This window comes from Papio anubis, chromosome 5, assembly GCF_008728515.1.
Source record: "Papio anubis isolate 15944 chromosome 5, Panubis1.0, whole genome shotgun sequence".
Lineage (NCBI taxonomy): Eukaryota > Metazoa > Chordata > Mammalia > Primates > Cercopithecidae > Papio > Papio anubis.
The window spans coordinates 164469260-164490743 of record NC_044980.1 but is presented as its reverse complement, the minus strand read 5'-3'; the positions used below and the strand labels follow the sequence as shown (position 1 = coordinate 164490743).

The following is a 21484-nucleotide window of genomic DNA, read 5'->3' as shown; positions in this document are numbered from 1 at the left end:
GCAAGAGAGAGGGCGGAGCTGCTAGGCTCTTGTCAACAGCCAGTTCTCTCAGAACTAAGAGTGAACTCCCTCCTATGAGAATGGCACCAAGTCATTCGTGAGGGATCCACCGCCATGACCCAGACACCTCCTGTCAGTCCCCACTTCCAACCCTGAGGATCAGTTTCAACATGAGATTTTGTAGAGTCAGACAAACCATATCCAAGCCATTGCAGACCCAGACAGAACTCAGATGCCAGAATCATTTCCTGGCTGTCTTCGTAATTAAGCATCATGCTTTTTCTCTTCTCTCCTAGGGTGTGGGATGTGAACACGGGTGAAGTTCTTAACACATTGATCCACCACAATGAGGCCGTACTGCACTTACGCTTCAGCAATGGACTGATGGTGACCTGTTCCAAGGACCGCTCCATTGCTGTGTGGGACATGGCTTCTGCGACCGATATCACTTTACGCCGTGTCCTGGTTGGCCACCGGGCTGCTGTCAATGTAGTAGACTTTGACGACAAGTACATTGTGTCCGCCTCTGGTGACAGGACCATCAAAGTAAGTATGTCTGCAGTCATAACCCAGCCTCCTCCTGTCCCTTTTAGAACAGAGAGAAAGCAGAGATGGCTTATACCAACCTGGTACCTGGTAAGATCTTTATTCTCCTCTGTGCTTAGTGTAATGTTTTCAAGGTTCATCCATGTGCTTTGTAGCATCTATCAGCTTTGTCCCATTTTTGTTGTTGTTGTTGTTTTAAGTACAGATGGGGTCTTGCTATATTGCCCACACTAGTCTTGAACTCCTGGGCTCAAGCATTCCTCAGCCTTCCAAAGTGTTGGGATTAGAAGCATGAGCCACCACACCCAGCCAGTACTTTGTTATTTCCAGTGGCTGAATAAAATTTCATTGTTCTTCTGTTTACTAGTTGATAGACATTTTAGTTGTTTCTATTTTTTCGGCTATTACAGATGATGCTGCTATAAATATTAGTGTAGAAGTTTTCATGTTTTTAATTTTCTTAGGATGGTAACCCTCTGTTTAACTTTTTTTTTTTTTTGAAGACAGATCTCACTCTGTCACCCAGGCTGGAGTGCAGTGACACAGTCATGGTTCACTTCAGCCTTGACCTCCTGGGCTCAAGCCGTCCCTCAGCTCAGGGACCCCTGAGGCTCCCACCTAAGCCTCCTGGCGTAGCTGGGAGTACAGGCACTACCAGGCCCACCCCCCTGCCCATTTTTTTTTGTAAAGACCAGGTCTCACTTTGTTGCCCAGGCTTGTGGAACTGCCAAACTGTTTTCCAAAGGCACTGCACCGTTGTACAGTCCTGCCAGTGGTATGTGGGGGTTTTAGCTTGCGCAAAGAACATCCTTTTCATGACCAGCACTGGAAAGCATTCTTACACCTAGCCCCACAAATCACAAAGTGTGTAGCATCAGGCTTTAGACTGGATAGTTGGGAAGCTAAACAACTAGGATTTATATGTGGCAACTTACTCCCACAGTCACACCAATTGGTATGAGACCAGTGCCTGAAAGTTGAGAGGGTCTGAGCTTTATTACAAAACAGCTGTTTCATAATACCAGCATGGAGGATTTCTCCATATCCTCGCCAACACTTGCTGTTATTTGTCTCTTTTATCTGCCCTAGTGAGTGTGCAGTGGTATCTCTGGTTTTGCTTTGCATTCCCTTATTACTGATGATGCTGAACAACTTGTTGTATGCTTATTGACCATTTGTGTACTTTCTCTGGAGAAATGTCTATAAATCCTTTGCCCACTTTAAAAATTGATAATTTGTCTTTTTATTGTTGAGTTATAAGTTCTTTATATATTCTGGACACAAGTCCTTTATGAGATACATGAGTTGAAAATATTTTCTCCCTTTCTGTAGGTTGCCTTTTCACTTTTTTGATGGTATCCTTTGATGCACAAATGATTTTAATTTTGATGATGTTCAATTTATCAAGACACTGAAACTGTATAGTTTCAGTGCTTACGTGTAGGTCCTTGATCCATTTTGAGTTAGATTTTTGTTTAAGGTATGAGGTAGATGTCCAATGCCATTCTTTTACATGTGGAGATATATTTATCTATCCCATTCAGCTGCAAATGCAGCTGTTAAGATAATTCAGGGCACTCTGGTTGCTGTGTGTCTCCTTATTTGTCTAATAATACATTGAGATGTCTATGAACATCTAAGTCTTTCAGATGATATCACAAAATAGGGGATTATTTATTCTACATACATACAATTAGAAGTAATGTGTCAAAACAAATGGAGCTGTTCAAGAAAATATGCTGGAAAAGAGGATGATATGAAAGATGAAACTTTTTGTTTGTTTTTTGAGACAAAGTCTCGCTTTGTCACCCAAGCTGGAGTACAGTGGCACTAACACGGCTCACTGCAGCCTCAACCTGCTGGCTCAAGTGATCTTTGCACCTCAGCCCCCTAAATAGCTGGGACCACAGATGTACACTACTACGCCCAGCTAGTTTTATTTTTTGTAGTGATGAGGTTTTACGACGTTGCCCAGGCTGGTCTCAAACTCCTGAGCTCAAGCAATTCTCCCGCCTCAGCCTCCCGAAATGCTAGGATTAGGTGTGAGCCACTGTACCCAGCTGGAAGCTTTTTTATTACATTAGCTTCATTGGGTTTGACATGTCAGCTGGTGTAAAAACATAAAATCTGGCCCAAACTCTTTCCTCCAGGTAAATGAATATCCAAACCATCTAGGAGATGTTCTCTTTGTAAAGATCTCAACGACTGGAGACTTCACTTCCCTCCGTGTTTCATTCCAGTGTTATTACTCAGCAGCCAAAGAAAATGTTATGCTGTCTAGTCTGCCCTCTAGCCTCCCAACTTTGAGTTAGAGGACACTGTATTTTATAATCACATATTTGGGTCATTCTCAGAAGCTGTCTTTTTAAGAAAGGTATATTGTGGGAGGACTTTTCCACATTCATTCTTTAAAATATTGTTAATTTGTTATACAGGTCTGGAGCACGAGCACCTGTGAATTTGTCCGTACTCTCAATGGGCACAAGCGAGGCATTGCCTGTCTCCAGTACAGGGATCGGCTGGTTGTTAGTGGATCATCAGATAATACCATTAGGTGGGTAGAAGTTGGTGTGCTGACAGAGCAGGCTGATTCTTGCCACGTTGTTGACTCATCTCCTAGTTCTAATGCTCAAAACAACTCAGAATAAATGGGATGTTTCAGATAAGAAAGCTTTAGGTAACTTTTAGAAATGTATTTGGCTCTGTATACTCAAGTGGGAAAACCGTGTATGCCCTGGGTGGTCTTCCAGTGTTCCCCCAGTACATAAAGTTTTTTAACCTCAACTCCACCCAGGATCACTTAATATCAGAGCACTTCAGAACAGACTAGGGTGCTGCAGCCCAGCTCGCTCTGATTTCCCTCACCTGTGAGCTCCCACCTCCCTACCTAACACATGGGAGTGTACTTTATTTTTCTCTCCCAAGACTGCATTATGGAATCATCCATTCCTGCCGGATCGTTTACCTCCATTTTTCCTTCCCAGCCCTCAGCCTCCTTGCTTTCTAATAAATCTAACTAACCTTAGACATTTTGTATCTTGTTAAGAACATGCCTTCAATATCTACTTAATTATCCCGTGCCATTTCCCCACTGTCTTAACACACTCTAGTGGCTTTACATAAGTGACTAAACTTAACTTTGGTTTATAATCAAATTGACTAATGTTTGGTCAAAATAAAGATAGGGTTCAAGATTATTAAAAAAAAATACACACACTAGTAGCTTTACATAAGCTTTACTAAACTTAACTTTGGTGTTTATAACCAAATTGCCTAATGTTCGTTCAAAATAAAGATTGGGTTTAAGATTATTACAAAGTTTTTTTTTTTAAAGGCAAGCAAATAACAAAAAAGCTGTAACGGCTCTTTAAGTTTGCTTTATCATTTTAGGCTTTAAGATGCCATAAAGTTAGTTTAGAGCTTAAATCTTGATTCTCTTATATTCATCACGCTTTGTGGTATTGCTTAATGTTTCATCAGTAAACAGTTCTTAACCTCCTCACTGGAATTGTTGAGGTTTTACAAGATAGTAATGTGTATTACTCTGCAGCTTATAGAAGAGAACCGCTTTGGAGTCATAGAGGCAGTACTGAATGACTTTGATCACAGATTAGAGATGCTGTCATCACGGATACTAAGATTTGCTAAGGGCAGCTGTAATAAAATGATCTTTGGATGTATCATAGGAATTACTGGTAGAGAGGCTAAGAAAAAGTTATGATAGAATTAATTTGCTCACTTTATTTTGTACATGCTAACTAGCTATGATTTTTTTTTCTGCAAATACGGTAGAAAATCAGTCATAATAGGAAAAAAGATCTCTAACTCCAGAATGGAGTTATATGCAGAGAAAAAGATTTGGTGTAGTCAATGGGTTTATATTTCCGCCAGAACACTGCGTGTACCTAATCAGTCTCCCACTCTGACCTTGTACATCAATTCCAGTATTCAGCATATAGTATCAAGGAAGGGGTATCCGCAGGCCTCATCAAGAGAGAGCTGCTGGTCCACCAGTTCTAACCTCAGTGGTCCTCATGGACTCCACTGTGCTAGAATTACCTTGGGCGGAAGCTTTACCCCCTGGCTGTATGTGATATCTCCCTTCCCACCTTGTCTCATCTGTGCTTTTTCTCCTTTACTGCCTACAATCCCTGTCTCCCCAGAAAAGTCTTTCCTACACCATTTGTCTACATGGTTTTTATCAACTCAGACATCAAGAGAATGCCCAAGAACTAAATAGAATTGACGTTTCTTGTTTGTTGATTTTATTTAAATAGTAATACAGACACATGATTAAAAATAGTTTCAAATCATATAAAAGGAAATAGAATAAAAAGTAAGGCTTCCTCCTAGGTTAGTGCTTGGAAACACACAGATGGTATAAATGTATACATATAGCTTTATATGTGTGGTGTGTACTGGAAGTGAGATAGAAATAAAGAGTTCCAAGATAGTGAAAAATTGTATCTGTATGGAACAGATATAAAAAACTTACAGATAGTGTGAATCGTGTGTGGGAAATTGTTTCACAGAGGTCTGTTTTTCATTCAAGGCTCTGGGATATTGAATGTGGTGCCTGTTTAAGAGTCCTAGAGGGACATGAAGAATTGGTCCGATGCATCCGGTTTGATAACAAGAGGATTGTCAGTGGGGCCTATGATGGGTATGTCTTTCAGATTTTCAGATGTACTGCTATAACTATATCAACAAGAAAAAGAAATGTTGTATATTAAGCAACTCTATATGTACCAGGTCCTATGGTAGGTTTCTGTGTAGTGGTGGATGGCAGGTATTATTATACCAGTTGTTTAGGTGAGGACACTCAGGCCCAGAAAGAACTAAATCTTGCCCCAAATGACAGAGGCAGAGTCACTGTGGTTTCTAAACTTATGCTTTGAGTCATTGTTGTAAACTCCAGCAATAGCTGAGGTTGTGAGTGTACTCACTTCTTTGCTTTACCCCTAAATTAAGCCAGGCGCGCTCTCTCTGTCTCTCTCTCTGTCTCTCTGTCTCTGTGTCTGTGTATGTGTGTTCTTTTTCTCTCTCTGTGTGTGTGTGTTCATGTGTTCAATAATAAGTTTCTTCTTTTCCCCTTTTGGTAAATTGAACAAACCCTCTTTAAAACACCTCACTATATTTTAAATGGGCAAATGGCAACTGTAAATATTTCCAGATGACCTTATATATACTTCCCAAATGGGTTGGTTGGTCTGTTTGTACTCCTATTACTAACTTCCAGCATTTGCTTAATTTGGAGAAAGGTATCCTTGGAATTTCACACAGAGCCCTAGCTTCTGTCAGCAGCACCTCCTCAGCCCTAGAGAGTCCCCTGATGAATGAACTTGGTGACATAGGTTATCAGGTCCGGAACTGAATTTAGATAACCTGAAGTTGTTTTCTTATCTCCCTTAAAATAATATTTCTTTAAAATTTCAGCAATTCTGAGAATGTGTTGGTTCTTAATTTTTCCGAAGTCAAGTGTAATTGGTTCAGATGATTTGTAAAAACATAAGCATGTTCCCCATTAGCTTTTATAAATAGGCAGTTCAGATGCACTACTTTTTGTCAAGGAAATGTTTGACAGCATATAAATTGTTCATTTTTCCACTAATCACATCTCATTTCCCTTTCTAGGAAAATTAAAGTCTGGGACTTGCAAGCTGCTCTTGACCCTCGAGCCCCAGCGAGCACATTGTGTTTGCGCACATTGGTGGTACGTGACCTCTTAAGACAGGAATTGGTTCCCTGTGCTGGAGGATGACCATTTGCAGATAGCCCTGTCTAGGTGTATCACAGGAGCGCTTGTGTATCTCACAAGATGCCTTCAGAGAATTTCACTGTTCATTTTGTTTAGCCAAAATCAGAGAATATTTGATGCTTACATTACTGTGAGCACTTTTCTAAGGGGAGACATAATGCAACTTCAGATATGAAGGCAGGCATCCTGATTTGTAGGTGGACTGGTTTCCTCATAGGGCAAGCAATATTTCCTTCTTGCAGGTTTGGAAGATTTCTTAATATGGCTACTTGTGGTTATGTTATGTTTTAATAACAGCACATTTTAATACTATATATAAATTTTTATGCTATATGTAAGTACTGTTGTATTTTTGAAGAGATAGTCATTTGGGAATATCGGTAGATTTAAAAAAATTTTTAATAGCTTTATCTTTTATTTCTGTTTCTTCACTTCTTGCATTTACTGGAAGATGCAGAACTCTCTTTCTTCTTGATTTTAATGGGAACCCTTATAATGTTTCACCATGAATTTTGATGCTGGCAGCAGTTTGAGGTAGATCCTGGTCATGTTAAACAAACTGTCCTTCTGATTCTAGGTTTTTCCAGTGGATTTTTAGAGTGCATCAAGAATGGGTATTATGTATTGTTGTTTACTTTTCTAAGGCCCTTTGTGAGATGATCTTTGAAATATTGGTAGAGTCTAAGATACAAAGTTGAATGAAAGAAAAGGCCTAGCAGGGGGTGCCGGGCGCAGTGACTCATGCCTGTAATCCCAGCACTTTGGGAGGCCGAGGCGGGCGGATCTCAAGGTCAGGAGATCAAGACCATCCTGGCTAACACAGTGAAACCCCATCTCTACTAAAAATACAAAAAATTAGCCAGGTGTGGTGGCGGGCGCCTGTAGTCCCAACTACTCGGGAGGCCAAGGCAGGAGAATGACGTGAACCCCGGAGGCGGAGCTTGCAGTGAGCGGAGATCACGCCACTGCACTCCAGCCTGGGTGACTGAGCAAGACTCTGACTCAAAAAAAACAAAAAAGGCCTAGCAGGAAAAGAAAGAAAAGCATTTGTTCTTGGGATGAAGGACACAGTTCAATGAGCTCTGTACAGTCATTTAAGAAGTCTGTTTAAGTGGCTTCATTTTCATCTTCTGCCAAATTTCTCATTGTGAGATATCAGGGACTGTAAAGATGTCATTTTATTCATGAAGTTTTTAATATTTCATAGGAACATTCTGGACGTGTGTTTCGGCTACAGTTTGATGAGTTTCAGATCATCAGCAGCTCCCATGATGACACTATTTTGATTTGGGATTTCTTAAATGTGCCTCCCAGTGCCCAGAATGAGACCCGTTCTCCCTCCAGAACATACACTTACATCTCTAGATAACAGTCTGCACTTTCACCCGTTTCAGGTGAGTACTGTCCCTTCCCCTTCCAATTTTGCTGATTGAATTAACCTTCCCTTTGGGGGAATTTTGTGATTTGGGTTCCTTGGTGATGGGAACTAAGGTCTCTTAGATGTGTCAGCTTTTGCAGAGTTCAAGTATCAGGCTAGATCTCTATAGTCACATCCATACAAGGTTTCAGTTGGAATCCTGCCTATTGTGTGGGTTTTCATTATTGGCAGATGATAAACATGGTTCCTGTTTTTAAAAACTGTGTTCCTAAATGATTTTTAAGGTCATAATCAATTTAACACCAGTAAAATCCCTTGAATTTTATTTTGGGGTACAAGAAACTTCTTTTTCTCTTTCTTTCCTGTCCTTCAGTTCTTTTATTAAAAAAAAAAATCATCATCTGACAAAACATTCAAAATCCGCGTCTTCCCCACTACCACAATCCACCCACTACCGTCATTCCCTCAAGGGTGGATCAGAGAAGAGCATCTGTTGAGAGACCCCTAAAACCTATTCTGCTTCCACGAAACACAGCAGATATGCTGAGAAGCAGAGTCCTTCACTCTGGCTACAGGAACACTGAAAGTCATTGTAACCATTGATGACAGAATGCTTTGATTATTACTAAGAGTGTTCAGTCTGGAAGATGAGAAGTCTTACTTGGCTGTGTCCTAGGAACTGATGACTTAGGAACAGTATTGACAACTCTGTGTGTTCTGCTGAGGGCCAGTGAATTCTACACACATTAAACTTTGTAGATTGAATAAATGTTTACACATAATCATACTACTATGGATATATGTCTATAAAGACTGTTGTGATTTTAATGAAATTTGTGTTTATTTAAAATCATTACTTAATTCTTAGTGGCTTTTTATCATTACATATTTTCCTGTTCATTGAATTTCAAAAGTATAAGGAAGTCCATGTGCAGAATTAGGAATTTTTTTTGATGGAGAGATTGAGAACTCTTGGTACTATTCACTAAGTTACCATCTTTTCAGATACTCTTTCATCAGGATTCCAAGATCCAATAAATAGAACTCCACCAGGAAGTTGGTCTTACCTAGAGGTCAAGAAACTATATATATAGCCAGGGGCCAAAATAGACTCACTACCTGTTTTTTGTTTGTTTTGTTTTGTTTTGTTTTGTTTTTAATTAGTCTCTGCTTATCCATTTTTTTTTTCCTGTCTCCACAGGCTAAGAATAGTTTTTACATTTTTAAATGCTTAAAAAAATTAAAAGAAGAATATTTTTTTCATGACATGCAATAATTAGATGAAATTTAAATTCCATTGTTTATAAATAAAGATTTTTGGTACACAGCCATGCTCATTCCCTTATGTGTTGTCTGTGGCTGTTTTTGTGCTTCAGTGGCAGAGCTTAGTAGTTGCAACAGAGACCTTATGGCCTACAACGCCTGAAATATTTACCATATGGCCCTTTCAGAAAAAGGAATTTTTTTTTTTTTTTTTTGCTGACTTCTGGTCTTGCCCTGCTCCATCTATTAGCAGTAAACCAAGGGTCTACATTAGGAATGGCAAATAATTTGTGTTTTCTTCATGCCCACTGAGTTTGGTCAGTAGTGGCTGGTGGGAGTGTTGCCTTTGGAAGGATTCTGGGACCCCATGAACCCCAAAGGACTGGTTGTGGTTAGTTATGTCTGCCTTGCAGGAGTGACCTGTAAGCCACTTACCTATTTGCTGTTACGGGTCTCGGGTGTGTTCAGACTGTTCCTGATCATAATCTTCTGCCCTGCTGCTTTCTTTCTGGATAGATTCTTCATAAGTCAGTTGAAAAATCCACATGGCAGAATTATTATAATTATTGAATGGAGCCTTAAAATAGGAATTCCAGAGGAAGGAGGCAAGGATCTCTTGAGTGATTGCTCCTCCCCCCGACCTCCCCTCCCAATAAGCCTAAGAAAACGTAGGGAAGGAGGAATGGACCCAAGTAAAAACGGCTTAAAGAGGCATATGGCAAAATTCAAGACATCCGTATCATGGTTTTCTTTTTCCGGTGTATTACAGTAGATGAACTGACAACATCTATATGTTACCTGCAAGTGCCCTGAGCAAGATTCCTTTGGTTGAGAGATGAAGCAGTGATCACCAATGCTGTTTCTTTTTTTTTTTTTTTTTTTTTTTTGAGACGGAGTCTCGCTCTGTCGCCCAGGCTGGAGTGCAGTGGCCGGATCTCAGCTCACTGCAAGCTCCGCCTCCCGGGTTCCCGCCATTCTCCTGCCTCAGCCTCCCGAGTAGCTGGGACTACAGGCGCCCACAACCGCGCCCGGCTAATTTTTTTTGTATTTTTAGTAGAGACGGGGTTTCACCGTGGTCTCGATCTCCTGACCTTGTGATCCGCCCGCCTCGGCCTCCCAAAGTGCTGGGATTACAGGCGTGAGCCACCGCGCCCGGCTCACCAATGCTGTTTCTTACTGGCTGTGGTAGAAAGGAAACTTGTGTTACTTCCTCCAGGCCCTCCTCCTACCCACCTTTTATGGAAACCTCAGAATAGCTGCCTAGTTGTGATCAATTATAAGTCAATGGAAGAATCTTATCTGCTTAAGCTGGTGGTTCCCTGTATCCCAGCACAAGCAGTGAGACCCCAAATGTGCTTGTCTCTCCAATTTTATTACAACCTTGGCAGTCAACTTTATAGATTTTACTGCTCTTTTCTAAATTCTTTTTTTTTTTTCCTTTTGAGACAATGTCTTGCTCTGTCACCCAGGCTGGTGTGCAATGGTGCAATTTTGGCTCACTGCAACCTCTGCCTCCCAGGCTCAGGTGATCCTCTTGCTTCAGCCTTGTGAGTAGCTGGGGCTACAGGCATGTGTCATCACACTCAGCTAATTTTTGTATTTTTATTGGAGACGAGGTTTCACCATGTTGGCCAGGCTGGTCTCGAACTCCTTGCCTCAAGTGATCTGCCTGCCTCGAACTCCTGAAATGCTGGGAATACAGGAGTGAGCCACCGTGCCCAGCCCCAAATTCTTTTCATTTATTATAACATGAAAAAAATTATAACCATGTGTTATGTGTAATAAGAAACACTACCCTAATGGTGATTTAACCTTGCAGTAAAATATTCACCCGTAAAATATCAGGTGAGAGTCTCTCCATGTCAGCAAATGCAGTAATAGATTTATTTACAGAGTCATTGTTAAAAAAGTAACATGTAAGAGCTGTATGTTGTATTATATATTCAGTAGCTCAAAATTTATTTTTTTTTCTTATTACAAGACAATATAAGATCATTATTAGGAAATTTGAAAAAGTAGATACGCCAAAAGAAGAAAGTAAACTCCTGCTCATGGTTTACCACTAACTCCTTTTTATAGATCCTTTCAGGCTTTTTAAAGTGATGCTTTATAACTAACCGGACATTTTTAAACATGTTTTTCTTCTTTATTGTGAAATGCTTGCGTGTTAGTAATGTCAGTATTTGTCCAAATTATTCCAATTGCCAAATTATATTAGATTGTTTGGATATGCTCTCTTGTTACACATTTATCCTCCCCAACCCCCAGTTTTTAGTGATTATAAAAAACAATGCTATGATTATTCTTTTAACCTAATCTTTGTCCAACCCTTTGTCAGCTTTGGATGGGATTCTGGAAATGTGTGGAGAGTCTGGGTTAAAAGGTATCATGTTTGAAGACTTTTTTTTTTTTAATTATACTTTAAGTTCTAGGGTACATGTGCATATGTAGGTCATTTTGCCTTCCAGAAGATTCAGTCAGTTTATGCTCCCCTCAGCAGCATTTGAGAGTGCTCACTTCTGGTCCCAGGGCATTAATGTTTTTGAAATAATTCAGGTTCCCTTAAATATCCTTAATGGGAAAAAAGTAGCAAATGAAATTGAATCTTGAATTCATTGAGAAGACTTAAGATTCTTGATCTTTATGAAAATTGACAACCTTTTGGGAAAATCACCTTTTAAAAAAAGCATTCAAGCTTTAAAAAGTCTCTCTCACCTTTTTTTTTTTTTACCCCACCTAAGGTGACTTTAGACTTTCTAGGCCAGTGGTTTAGTGCATCATTGATTGTGACATAATCTGAGTGAGTTTTTACTTTGCTTTTATTTAGAATAGAAAATGTCAGCCTGCATTATACATAAAAATGATAAATATTGTGAATATGAATATTCTCATGAATATTGTTTTACGTATGTGTACATATTTACATACATGATGAATGTAGAAATTGGGATTTAAATGTGTTTCTGACTCAAAGCCATAGTCAGAAAATTATGGAACATTCAGTGACCTTTCCCCCTACACTGTTGTTTTACAAATGATTTACTTATTAAAAAGGAAGTCATTTCGGATTACTAGCAATATTTTAGAAAGGCTAATTTTTGCATATTTTTGTTTCCTAGTGATCGATGAGGGCTCTCGTGAGAATATGAGATGGGCCCCTTGTAGGTTCTGAATGTCATAAAGATTATGCTAAATATAAAATCGAATGTGAAGCATCTTTTGTTCTATGTGTACTTTTTCAGAGCAGTACTCTCAGTACTTAAGTTATAGGGTCAGCTCACTCCTTGAATCCCTTCTCTGTCACTTGTTGACTCTTTGAACTAAACACTTAGCCTTTCTGAGCCTTAGTTCTCTTATTTGTGAAGCGGGTGTTTATAATAGTTTCTTCCTCATGGGATTGTTGTGAGGTTTAAATAAATGTGATACCTGGTATGTAGTACACTCAAAACAACTTACAGCTTCTATTGTGAATGCTAATAAGTTATGCATGTAGCTGTGTGCATGGGGATGGGGTGTAGTGTGTATATCCTCATCTAAACACTCCCTTTGTTTTTGTATTTCTTTCCTCAGGGTTTTCTAGTCTTGAACTACTGGCTACATGGCTACCAATGCCTAAGGGAGTTCGTTCACAGCTGAGTTATGAAGCTGGAATTGGTTCTAGACGCTGGGTAGATGCAAAGCAGCCTAACTCTTCAAGTACCGACATTTCTCACCTCTGATTCTGGCTCTCCTTTGAGAAGGATACCTTAGCTTCCCTGACTTCAAGTAGAACAGAAGCCTGTTTCCTTCCCTCATCAGTGAAAATATCTAATGTTTCAAATGTAAATTGTTCATAGAAAAGGAACATAGAATCTGTTTTACAGAAGTAAATCGACCGTCAAGAGAAGACTTGGCCTCTAATTTATATTGCTTTGCACTTTGGTTTGATATTAAGAAACAGCATTCTTCTTCAGTGAAATTTTGGGTGCCAAACACCTACCCAGAATGTCCAGGGCTTTCATTCTGAAAAGTTAGCATTCTCCTTTTGACCGTCCAAGTCATTATGAATTCTGACTTGTTGTATTAGGAACATGTTGGACAATGGAAAAATTTCTCTGGATTGTTTTAGTAATATTTTTGGGATTATACTTCCTTTCTGTACCAATTTCTTTTAATTTAAAGAACTATAAGTCAGTTATATTATCTCCCAACAGGTAATATAGCTCTTTTCTTTTATTAGCTGGTCTCTGTCCCCCAACCATCTCCTGATATTTGGTAGAGTAACACCTTTATACGTGTGCTTGCCTCCTAATTTAAAATACTGTATTCGCATGTAGATATAATGTACATAACAGTTTAACCTCAAAGTTGCTGGAGTCAGGGCCCCCTGTGCTTGAGACACTAATACAGAGTGTGTTCGCACTTAGCCATGGGCTGGGCTCAAGAACCTGATACCAGGGTTGATGTGGATTACCTAGAACCCTTCCTGCAGTATTCATACAGTGTTTTTATTTTGTTGTTGTCATTGCGTGTGTGTGGTTTGTGTGTGTTTTTAATGAGAATCTTGTTTTAAAATGTAATTTCTAAAGTTTAACACAAAATGTTTTATTTGTTGTGGAGTATGTATTATACAATAGAGAGGTACCTTAAACATTTTTTGTTCTTATTCTTTTTCTCATAAGTACTCCTGAGTACTAGTGGTCACCTCCCATAGTATTCATTTGGCTTCACTGTCAAAAATCATTATTCTGTGCAGTCGTGGCCCTGGGAAGGGGAAAGAAGAAGGCCCTGTTGACAGGCTGTCTTGGCTCTGGAATTCATGCATCCTGGCCTTGCCAAGGTTCTGGCAGGGCCTACTGGTGTGTTGGAGCCTGCTGGGCAGGTCAGGTGGGTTCAGAGGCCTATGCTGAGGGGTGGCATTCCTAAGTGGAGTAAAACCTCAAGCCCATGAATCCCACCCCAGACATCTCTGGTGTCACCTGCTGCTGTGGCCCCAGCAGGTTCTGAAGGCTCCGAGTACTCCCGACTACACAGCACAAATGTGTAAATGGCACTGTTGCCCTGACAGTGCATGGAAAGGACGTTGGCATCCAATTGGCACTCCTTCTCCCTCCCTTATTCAACATTAGGTTTGATTTGCCCTTTGCCATTGTTTCCAAAGATCAAGGAATGTCAATAACATTTTAAAGGACCAATAAACAGCCTCCTGTAAATGAAGCCTCTTCCCGTGGAAGCACACTCTACTACTAAAGGGAAGGCCCCTGGGCTCTGATTTGTCCTTTGCATTGAGAACGGTGTGGGGATCAATGTGTGTGTATGTGATTTGTTTATCAAGTTGGCTTTGCTTTTTTAGTATTTCTTTTAAAAAAAAAAAAAATCCTTCCCATGTTACTAAATTAATTTATGTTTTTGAGAGGTTGAGTCTCAAAGTGTAAACAATAAACCCCCTTCTTAAGGTGGATATTGTAAGCTTGATGGTGGTGGTGAAAGTGATTTAGCTTTGACCACTTTTCATCTTCCAGCTTCAATATCAAACTGGTTAGGAAAGCCCAGGGGGAAGGGAGGGGGCAGGGGAGGAGGCAATTCTGAATGAATGAATGGATTTTTTGTTGCTTTTGCATGTTTAATATAGAAGTTCCCTTTGTTCCTTGGGAGATCATGGCCTTTGAATATGCACACAACCTTTGAATTGTGCCTACTAAATTATAGCAGGGGACTTTGGCACCCAAGGAATTCCGACTTTCTGGGATTATAGTAATTCCCAGCCATCCTCTGGACTTTATTTTGCTAACCATAATTGAGCAAATGTAAATTACTGCTATATTAATGTTTTAAAGCACTGGGATAGTCTAATTCTAACTTGTAATTAATTATGTTTGCCAATTACCTGTTTGAAATAAATTTGTGTCTGAACAGCTATTGAAACTGTTAAATTGTACAGATATTATTCATGACAGCTTTGTACTGTGGAATGTGCTTAATAAAAAACAAAAAAGTTTGACTTTTGTCCAATAAATTGCTAAGTAATGTCAATAAATCAAGTATGGGTATTACGCAGTGCACCTAATCTGGCTTCATGCAATTGTTACTTCAGCTACTGATTCAAAGCCAATACTCTTAATAAAGTGTTGCAATACTCTGATGTTCTGTTAAGAAATTTTTCAAAGAAACTGTTAAGTGCTGTTAGGAATTCAGTGACATACAGTTAAATTTTATAGATTTTTAGAATCATCTGCTCTGTAAAATGAGGTTGAAGGCAAACCGGTTTTGGCCTGTGAGAATGTTGTAGATGATGATATAATTCCTTGTCTTGGGCTTTTACCGAAAGCTAGCTTGAATCTCAGGAGTTAGCTGAGGTCTAGCTAAGAAGTCTTCCCCTGAAAATCTGCTTCCCACACATAATTAATTGCTTCACAAGTTACTGTCAACATGAAAATGGTCTCTGAGACGTCCCAAGTGGCTTTCAGGTGTGAGTGGATCCTCCCCTTCTTGAAGAAGGGCTGTAGAGGTGTGAGAGGAGCAGTTTCGCAGCCCTCTCCACCGTAGCATCAGAAATGAAAAGTTTTGTGTGTGCAAGTGTGTCACTGGTAGAGTACTGAAGCAGAAAAAAATCCAGTTAGTATCTGTAGGACTCTACTCAGAAGTTCTGCTACTCAGTAGAACTGAGTGGAAGCTGAGTTTGTTAGATAGCTAGGCTAAACTTTCCCCATTAGTCAACCCAACTGGTCATACGGACTTTTTGCATGAGATTAGAGTATTTCTGTGTAATTGTTCGCACCCACTTTTCTTGTAGAAAATGTTTTTCAAATGTGTCATACGCATGTGGTTAAGAGAACCCAATTTACGTATCACAGAAAGAGTAAAAAGTAATTTTTCCTCTCCCCCTTAACCCCCAGTCCCTCAAATGATGGTTAACCAGTTTCTTTCATGTCCTTCAATAGATACCCTCTTTTCTATACACAGCGTGCTTTTCCAGCTGGGGAAGACCCCGGGAACTTGTCTTGTAGGTGCTAAGATATCGGGGCTCCTGCTGGCTCGTTGCACAGAGCTGCATCCAACACCTTGTAGGCACTCACTCAGCCTCTGTGGGATGACTGAGTGTATGGCCATCTCAAGGTGTTTACCAGCCCACAGTTGGGACGACGGACCCCATACACCAAATGCACTAATTCAGTAGTTTAAAAATTATATTGGTTAGGTGTAGCCATGTGAAAGATTGGTAGGGCAGGTCATAAGTAACTTTTTCATAGTGTATACCAGGTAAACTGGAAAGTAGAATCCTATAAATGAGATTGTATTGTTCATTATTTTCAACTTCGTGTTCATCTGCTCATCCTTTCTCTAGGAATTGTTTGATTTCATTGCTCAGAGTATGTGAGTTATTACTGGGCTGGCCTGGGAGAACCTGGAAATTACAAGACCAAGGACTTGAGTGGGGTCAGATTTAGGAACAGCTTAAACCTGATGTTCTGGTGAGATCTCAGTATGTACAACTTAAGCTCTCTCTACCCTTCACCACCACCTTCAGATCCAGTGGACTTTGGCATTTCTTGCAGGCTGTGTTTGTACTTCCAAATCCCACCAATACAGGGTATTGGGAAGGACTGTTTTTTTAAGCATCTAGCTCTGTTGCCCAGGTTGGAGTGCAGTGGTGCAATCATAGCTTACTGCAGCCTCGAACTCTAGGACTCAAGGGATCCTCCTGCCTCAGCCTCCCAAGTTGCTGAGATTACAGGCTTGAGCCATCACGCCCAGTGGGAGGGATATTCTTACAACACCATCGAGACCATCCTATGGGGGCCACTTGTCCACCGAATGGCAGAGAGGAAAGAGCCTGGGCTTTGGGGCCCAGAGACCTAGCTGAGGATTGGAGCCCTGCCACCTAATTGGCAGCAGGCCTCATGGTCAAGGGCATGTATTATCCTGAACCCAAACTCCTCGGCTGGCAAGTAGAGACAGTGTTTTAAGATTACTATGGGGATTAAATGACATCTCTAAAGTGCCTAGCACAGTGCCCTGTAGCTTCAACTTAGACATTTAAACAAAGGGAACAGAATGCACAGAGGGGAGAAAGGGACAGGAGTTAGTGGAATTTGGGTGTTGTGCTGCCAAACAAACGTGCTCAGGCAAACCTGAAGCCAGTCTGGGCCTCTTGAGGGGAAATATAAGAGCTGACCATCTCCTGTGAGGACTGGTTTCAGTGAGGACTTGAGTTTGTAACCAGTGCCTGGGTTGTTCAGTGGGTGGAAGAGCGGGAGATGGACCAGTGAATAGGTTTATACTGAGTTATATTTGTTAGTTTTTTAATTACAAATAATTTTAAAGGTAGTCAACCTATCATATCCCCAGCTAGTATTTCTGGGAAGAGAATGGGGTCTAAACATGTCACTATCCTCAGTGAACTGTATTGTCTCCAGAGGGGATGGGAGAATTTCATGCCTTCAGGGTGTGTATAGGTGGTGGGTGATGGCGGGAGAAAAGGTTGGGTCATGCCAACTACAGCAAGAATGAAGATAAGTGAGTGAATAAAAAATAAAGATTCGTAGGTGCCAGGCTGCTGGTGAGGACTTTGTGTACTCTCATCCTCCCAGTAGCCCTACATGGTTTATGTTCTTACCGTTTTACGGTTGAAGATATTGAGGCTCAGATCTGTCTTTGTGAGCAGCTGGGCTTAGCGTTGATTCTGGTCTGTCTTGGGGGCCACAGCTGGCCTCTTGGCACGCTGCCCTACCATCTCCCTTTCTATGCTCCGTGGGCCCCTGGATGCCCGCGAGTTTCCCTGAAGAGCCAGGCTCAGACTGTGTGGTCCCTTGGCACCCACAGACCCTCTGCCCTTCTCTTCTCTCCACTGATATGTCCCTGGCATATGTTCTTGGTGTGTCTTCAACAATGCACCAAGTGTGATGGAGTGCAAGGGACCGGACAGGTGCAGGGGCCCGACTGTGGCCATCCCTGTGGGCCATGCTGGGGAGTGGGGGCTCTATCCTGGGGGCAGGGGCAGCCACTGGCTGGTTTTAAGCTCAGGAGTGACCAGTTAGAAAGCTAGAGTTAAGATTCAGGAGAGAGATGTTAAGGTCCAGAATAGGGAACACTGAGGAGGTGAGAGAGGGTGTTGGGAGCCACGGGGTTTGGTGTGGAGGGAGCTGGAGGCGCTGACAACAGCATTCATATTCAATGCGTGTCTCTGTCTCCCGGGTGCCACTAGATGGGGCTATAATGGAAGAAGACACAAAGTCCCTGCTCTCAGGAAGCTTCCATTCTAGAAGAAAGGAACAGTGTGCAGTGATTGCTGTAGTGTCCACAAACATACATTTACAAGATAAATTCAGATTGTGTTGACTGCCGTAAAGAGGATACACTGGGCAGCGTTCAGGTGTGGGCTGGGGGACACTGGATCCAAGATCTCAATAAGCAGGCGCTGGTCATGCACTGAGCTGGGACAGGATGTTCTAGGCTGCAGGCATGGACACACCAAGGCCTTGAGGTGGGGATTTCTGGATTGGGCAATGGGCTGGAGGGGTGTCCAGTCTCCCAGATAAGGGAATTGGGGTTGATCCAGGAGGTGGAAGGGGGATGCGTTTGGATGTGGACATTGGAGGGGCCCCAGAGAGGTTCGAGTGGAACCCCTGGGCTGCCTAGAAGAGAAGGCGACAAGTGGTGGTTTCAGAAGAAAGAGCCCAGAGGAACATCTGCATTTAGGAAAGGGGCACGGGAGGCCAAGCCAGTGACAAAGGTGGGAAGGAGCAGTGGGAGAGGCAGGAGCGTGTTACCCAGCAGTCTTTTCAGGGCCCGTGGATGCTTTCAGAACTTGGAAACTCTCTTTTGCAAACACTTGCCTCCAAGCTGCCTGGGCCTCCTGGGGAACAATGCCTGTCCACTAATCACACCGCAGGACACCTAATCCCGCTTCACACTTCTTCCAAGACAGTACCACACTCTCCTAACGGCCAGGGCTCTGGCAGCAATAACAAACAGGCGCCCGGGAATAGCTTCTCCACTCCGGCCTTTGCCTGGCTTGTCCTTGGGAACACTCCCTGCAGCCCATCTGCACAAACAGACAGGGGCCAGGTCTGTGCCTCAGGAATGAAGAGATAAAAGGGACCATCGGGGCTTTTTCCACCAAAGGCGAAAGCATTTTATAGAACGGGCTGCGAGTTTTTGTTTCAGGAAATTTCATCATGTCTCCAAGAAGAGGAGGGGGAAAAAGAGAGAGAGAGAGAGAAAGAGAGCGAGAGAAAGAGAGGTGGGCAAGGGGGAGAAAAAGAGAGAGAGAGAGAGAGGGAGAGAAGTTAATTGGCCTCAGATTTTCTCACTCCCTTTTCATGTTGGTAACACGAGGCAGCCCAGGTCAGACTCAGGCCAGCGACGTTTGGGCTCTTTAGTGCCCCTCTGTGAATACCTCATTTCTGTAATAGTTTTTCCTTTAAAAACAGCTCTGCCTTCTTTGGCAGATGGTGACATTCCATTAGCATATGGAATATTTTTCAAAACACATCCGAAAGCATGTCTCTTACGGAGGAGACTGGGCAAAGCGAACGAATGTCTGAAAAGTATGTTGGGAGCAACTCAACATTTAACAGAAGGCCCCACTCCCGCCTTCGCCCCGGGCCTCTCCGTAGTCTCTCCTGGGTTGTTACCATAACCAAAGGAGACAGGAGGATGTTCCCCAAAGCTTAGTTTGTTGGCTTTACTGGGACTGTCCCAGTACACAGGGTAGCTAGAGGGAGGCTGAACCCAGGATGAGAAGATGATTCTTGACCTGGACTGGATGTTGGCAAACCCACGTGGATGTGGCATTGGGGCAGTGACGGATATCTTGTGCACTGAGCACCTACTATGTGCCAGACGCTGTGGGTAACATACGTTATTGTCTTTCCTGCTGAAATCCATCAGAGCATGTCACCGCCCTGCCCAGTACTCTCCAGTGACTGCCACTGTGCTTAGAATCAAGTTCAAACTCCTCGTTATGGTCTGCAGCAACCTGAGCCCTCCCACTTCCACGCCATTTTATGTCATGCTTTCCTCTCTCACTCCCACTCCAGCGACATGAGCTTTCTTTCCGTTCTTTTTTCTAGCTCAGGGCCTTTGCATGCACCGCATGCATTTCCCCAGCTATTTGCATGGCTGCTTCCTCATCATTCAGGTCTCAGCCCAAGTGCTGCCCCACCAGAGGAGGCTTCTCTGACCAGACTATCTAAATTATCCCAAGTTACCCCCTATTGCATCCTGCGTTCCACTTACTCTATAGTACTTACCATTCCTTTGTCAGCTTGTATTCATTCAAGACACATTTATTGAAGGCCTACTATGTACTGGGTGCTAAGCTAGGCTGTGACAAAACAGACAAATATCCCTGCCCCCAGGAAGCCTACGTGATGACACAGTAAGGTGGATGAGAAACAAATGCCATGCCTCTTGACTTTCCTTACCAGAAATGTGACCTGAAGTACCAGGACCTTGTTTGTCTTGTCCAGAGACCATTTTGGGAAGTGGTAATCACAGAGCTCAAGAAATTGTAGTTAAACGAAGAACTGAGCCCACATGTTATAAATAATTGCATTGAGGCCTAGAGAGGAAGTGGCTTTCAAGATTGCTCCACTAGTAAAACAGCAGAGCCAGGATCTGAACCTTGCTCCTTCTGACACTGAGGCTGGCCATCCATGACACCTGCCCAGCCCAGGCACCTTGCTGGATGCCTTCCCCACTGCTTCCTTCTCCTCAGCCCAATATCTAGGTCCTCCCCCACTCCCTACATCCCAGCTGGCTTATCCCGGGGCTGTTCTCTAGCATCCTGCTCTCAGTGAGGTGACTTGCTGTCTGCAACACGTTGGGTAACATCCTTTGACTCTTTGAGCCCCAGTTTCCTCATCAAAATGAAAATTTGAGCCACAGTAGATCTGCTCAGGAACATACAATTCTATTATCCTCGCTTCTGACCAACCCATCTGTAAATTGTGTTCAATGAGAGGTGGTAAATAAGAGGTTAAAAGATCATTTTGATTTCTGCAGTCCCAGCTGAATAGCAATGACCCATGTAGTCTCAGCTGCTACCTCCTCTCAGACCAGTATTCCCATTCCTCCACTCCGCTCGCTCTGTTGATCCAGGGTTAGAAGTCCCATTCAGCTGGCTTCTGCAAAGAAGGACGTTTATTGGCTTGTGTCACACATACCTCAGGAATGGGCTGGTCACAGGCAAGGCTGGATCTAGGAGCTCCAACTGTGTCATCAGCTCTTGGGCCTCACCTTCTTGCCTCTCTGTCTGGCTCATCTTTCTCACAGTTTCATTCTAAAGCAGGCTCGCTTCCCACAGGCTGCCAGCAGCACCAAGAGCACATCCTATCCTTTGAGTATCTCTGGTGGAGCAAAATCTCTTCCCAGCAGCCCCAGAGAGTCATGGGACTTAGTCTCCTTGGCTCAGATAGAATCATGTGCTCACCCTTAAAACCCGTGGAGGTAACCCCTGGTGGTCAGGGTTGGGGTCGACCCCACACAACCCACATGGTCTGAGAATGGAAGGGAGGCAGATCCCCAAAGGATTAGGATTCTGGGGCCCAAACAAA

The 21484-nt window shown here is 42.4% G+C and overlaps 1 protein-coding gene across 6 annotated transcripts in view; it reads left to right on the top strand.

Moving 5' to 3' along the window:
• FBXW11 (F-box and WD repeat domain containing 11) overlaps window positions 1-15066 on the top strand; it is a 140702-nt gene extending 125636 nt beyond the window's left edge. For all 6 annotated transcript variants that reach the window (XM_021939955.1, XM_021939952.1, XM_021939950.1 and 3 more), the window contains 6 exons: window positions 297-546; window positions 2982-3100; window positions 5099-5209; window positions 6181-6259; window positions 7512-7698; window positions 12516-15066. In XM_021939955.1, coding sequence (XP_021795647.1) covers window positions 297-546; window positions 2982-3100; window positions 5099-5209; window positions 6181-6259; window positions 7512-7673 — 721 coding nt within the window. In that variant the 3' untranslated portion in view covers window positions 7674-7698; window positions 12516-15066. The remainder of the gene's footprint in view (window positions 1-296; window positions 547-2981; window positions 3101-5098; window positions 5210-6180; window positions 6260-7511; window positions 7699-12515) is intronic.
• Window positions 15067-21484: the final 6418 nt, after the last annotated feature.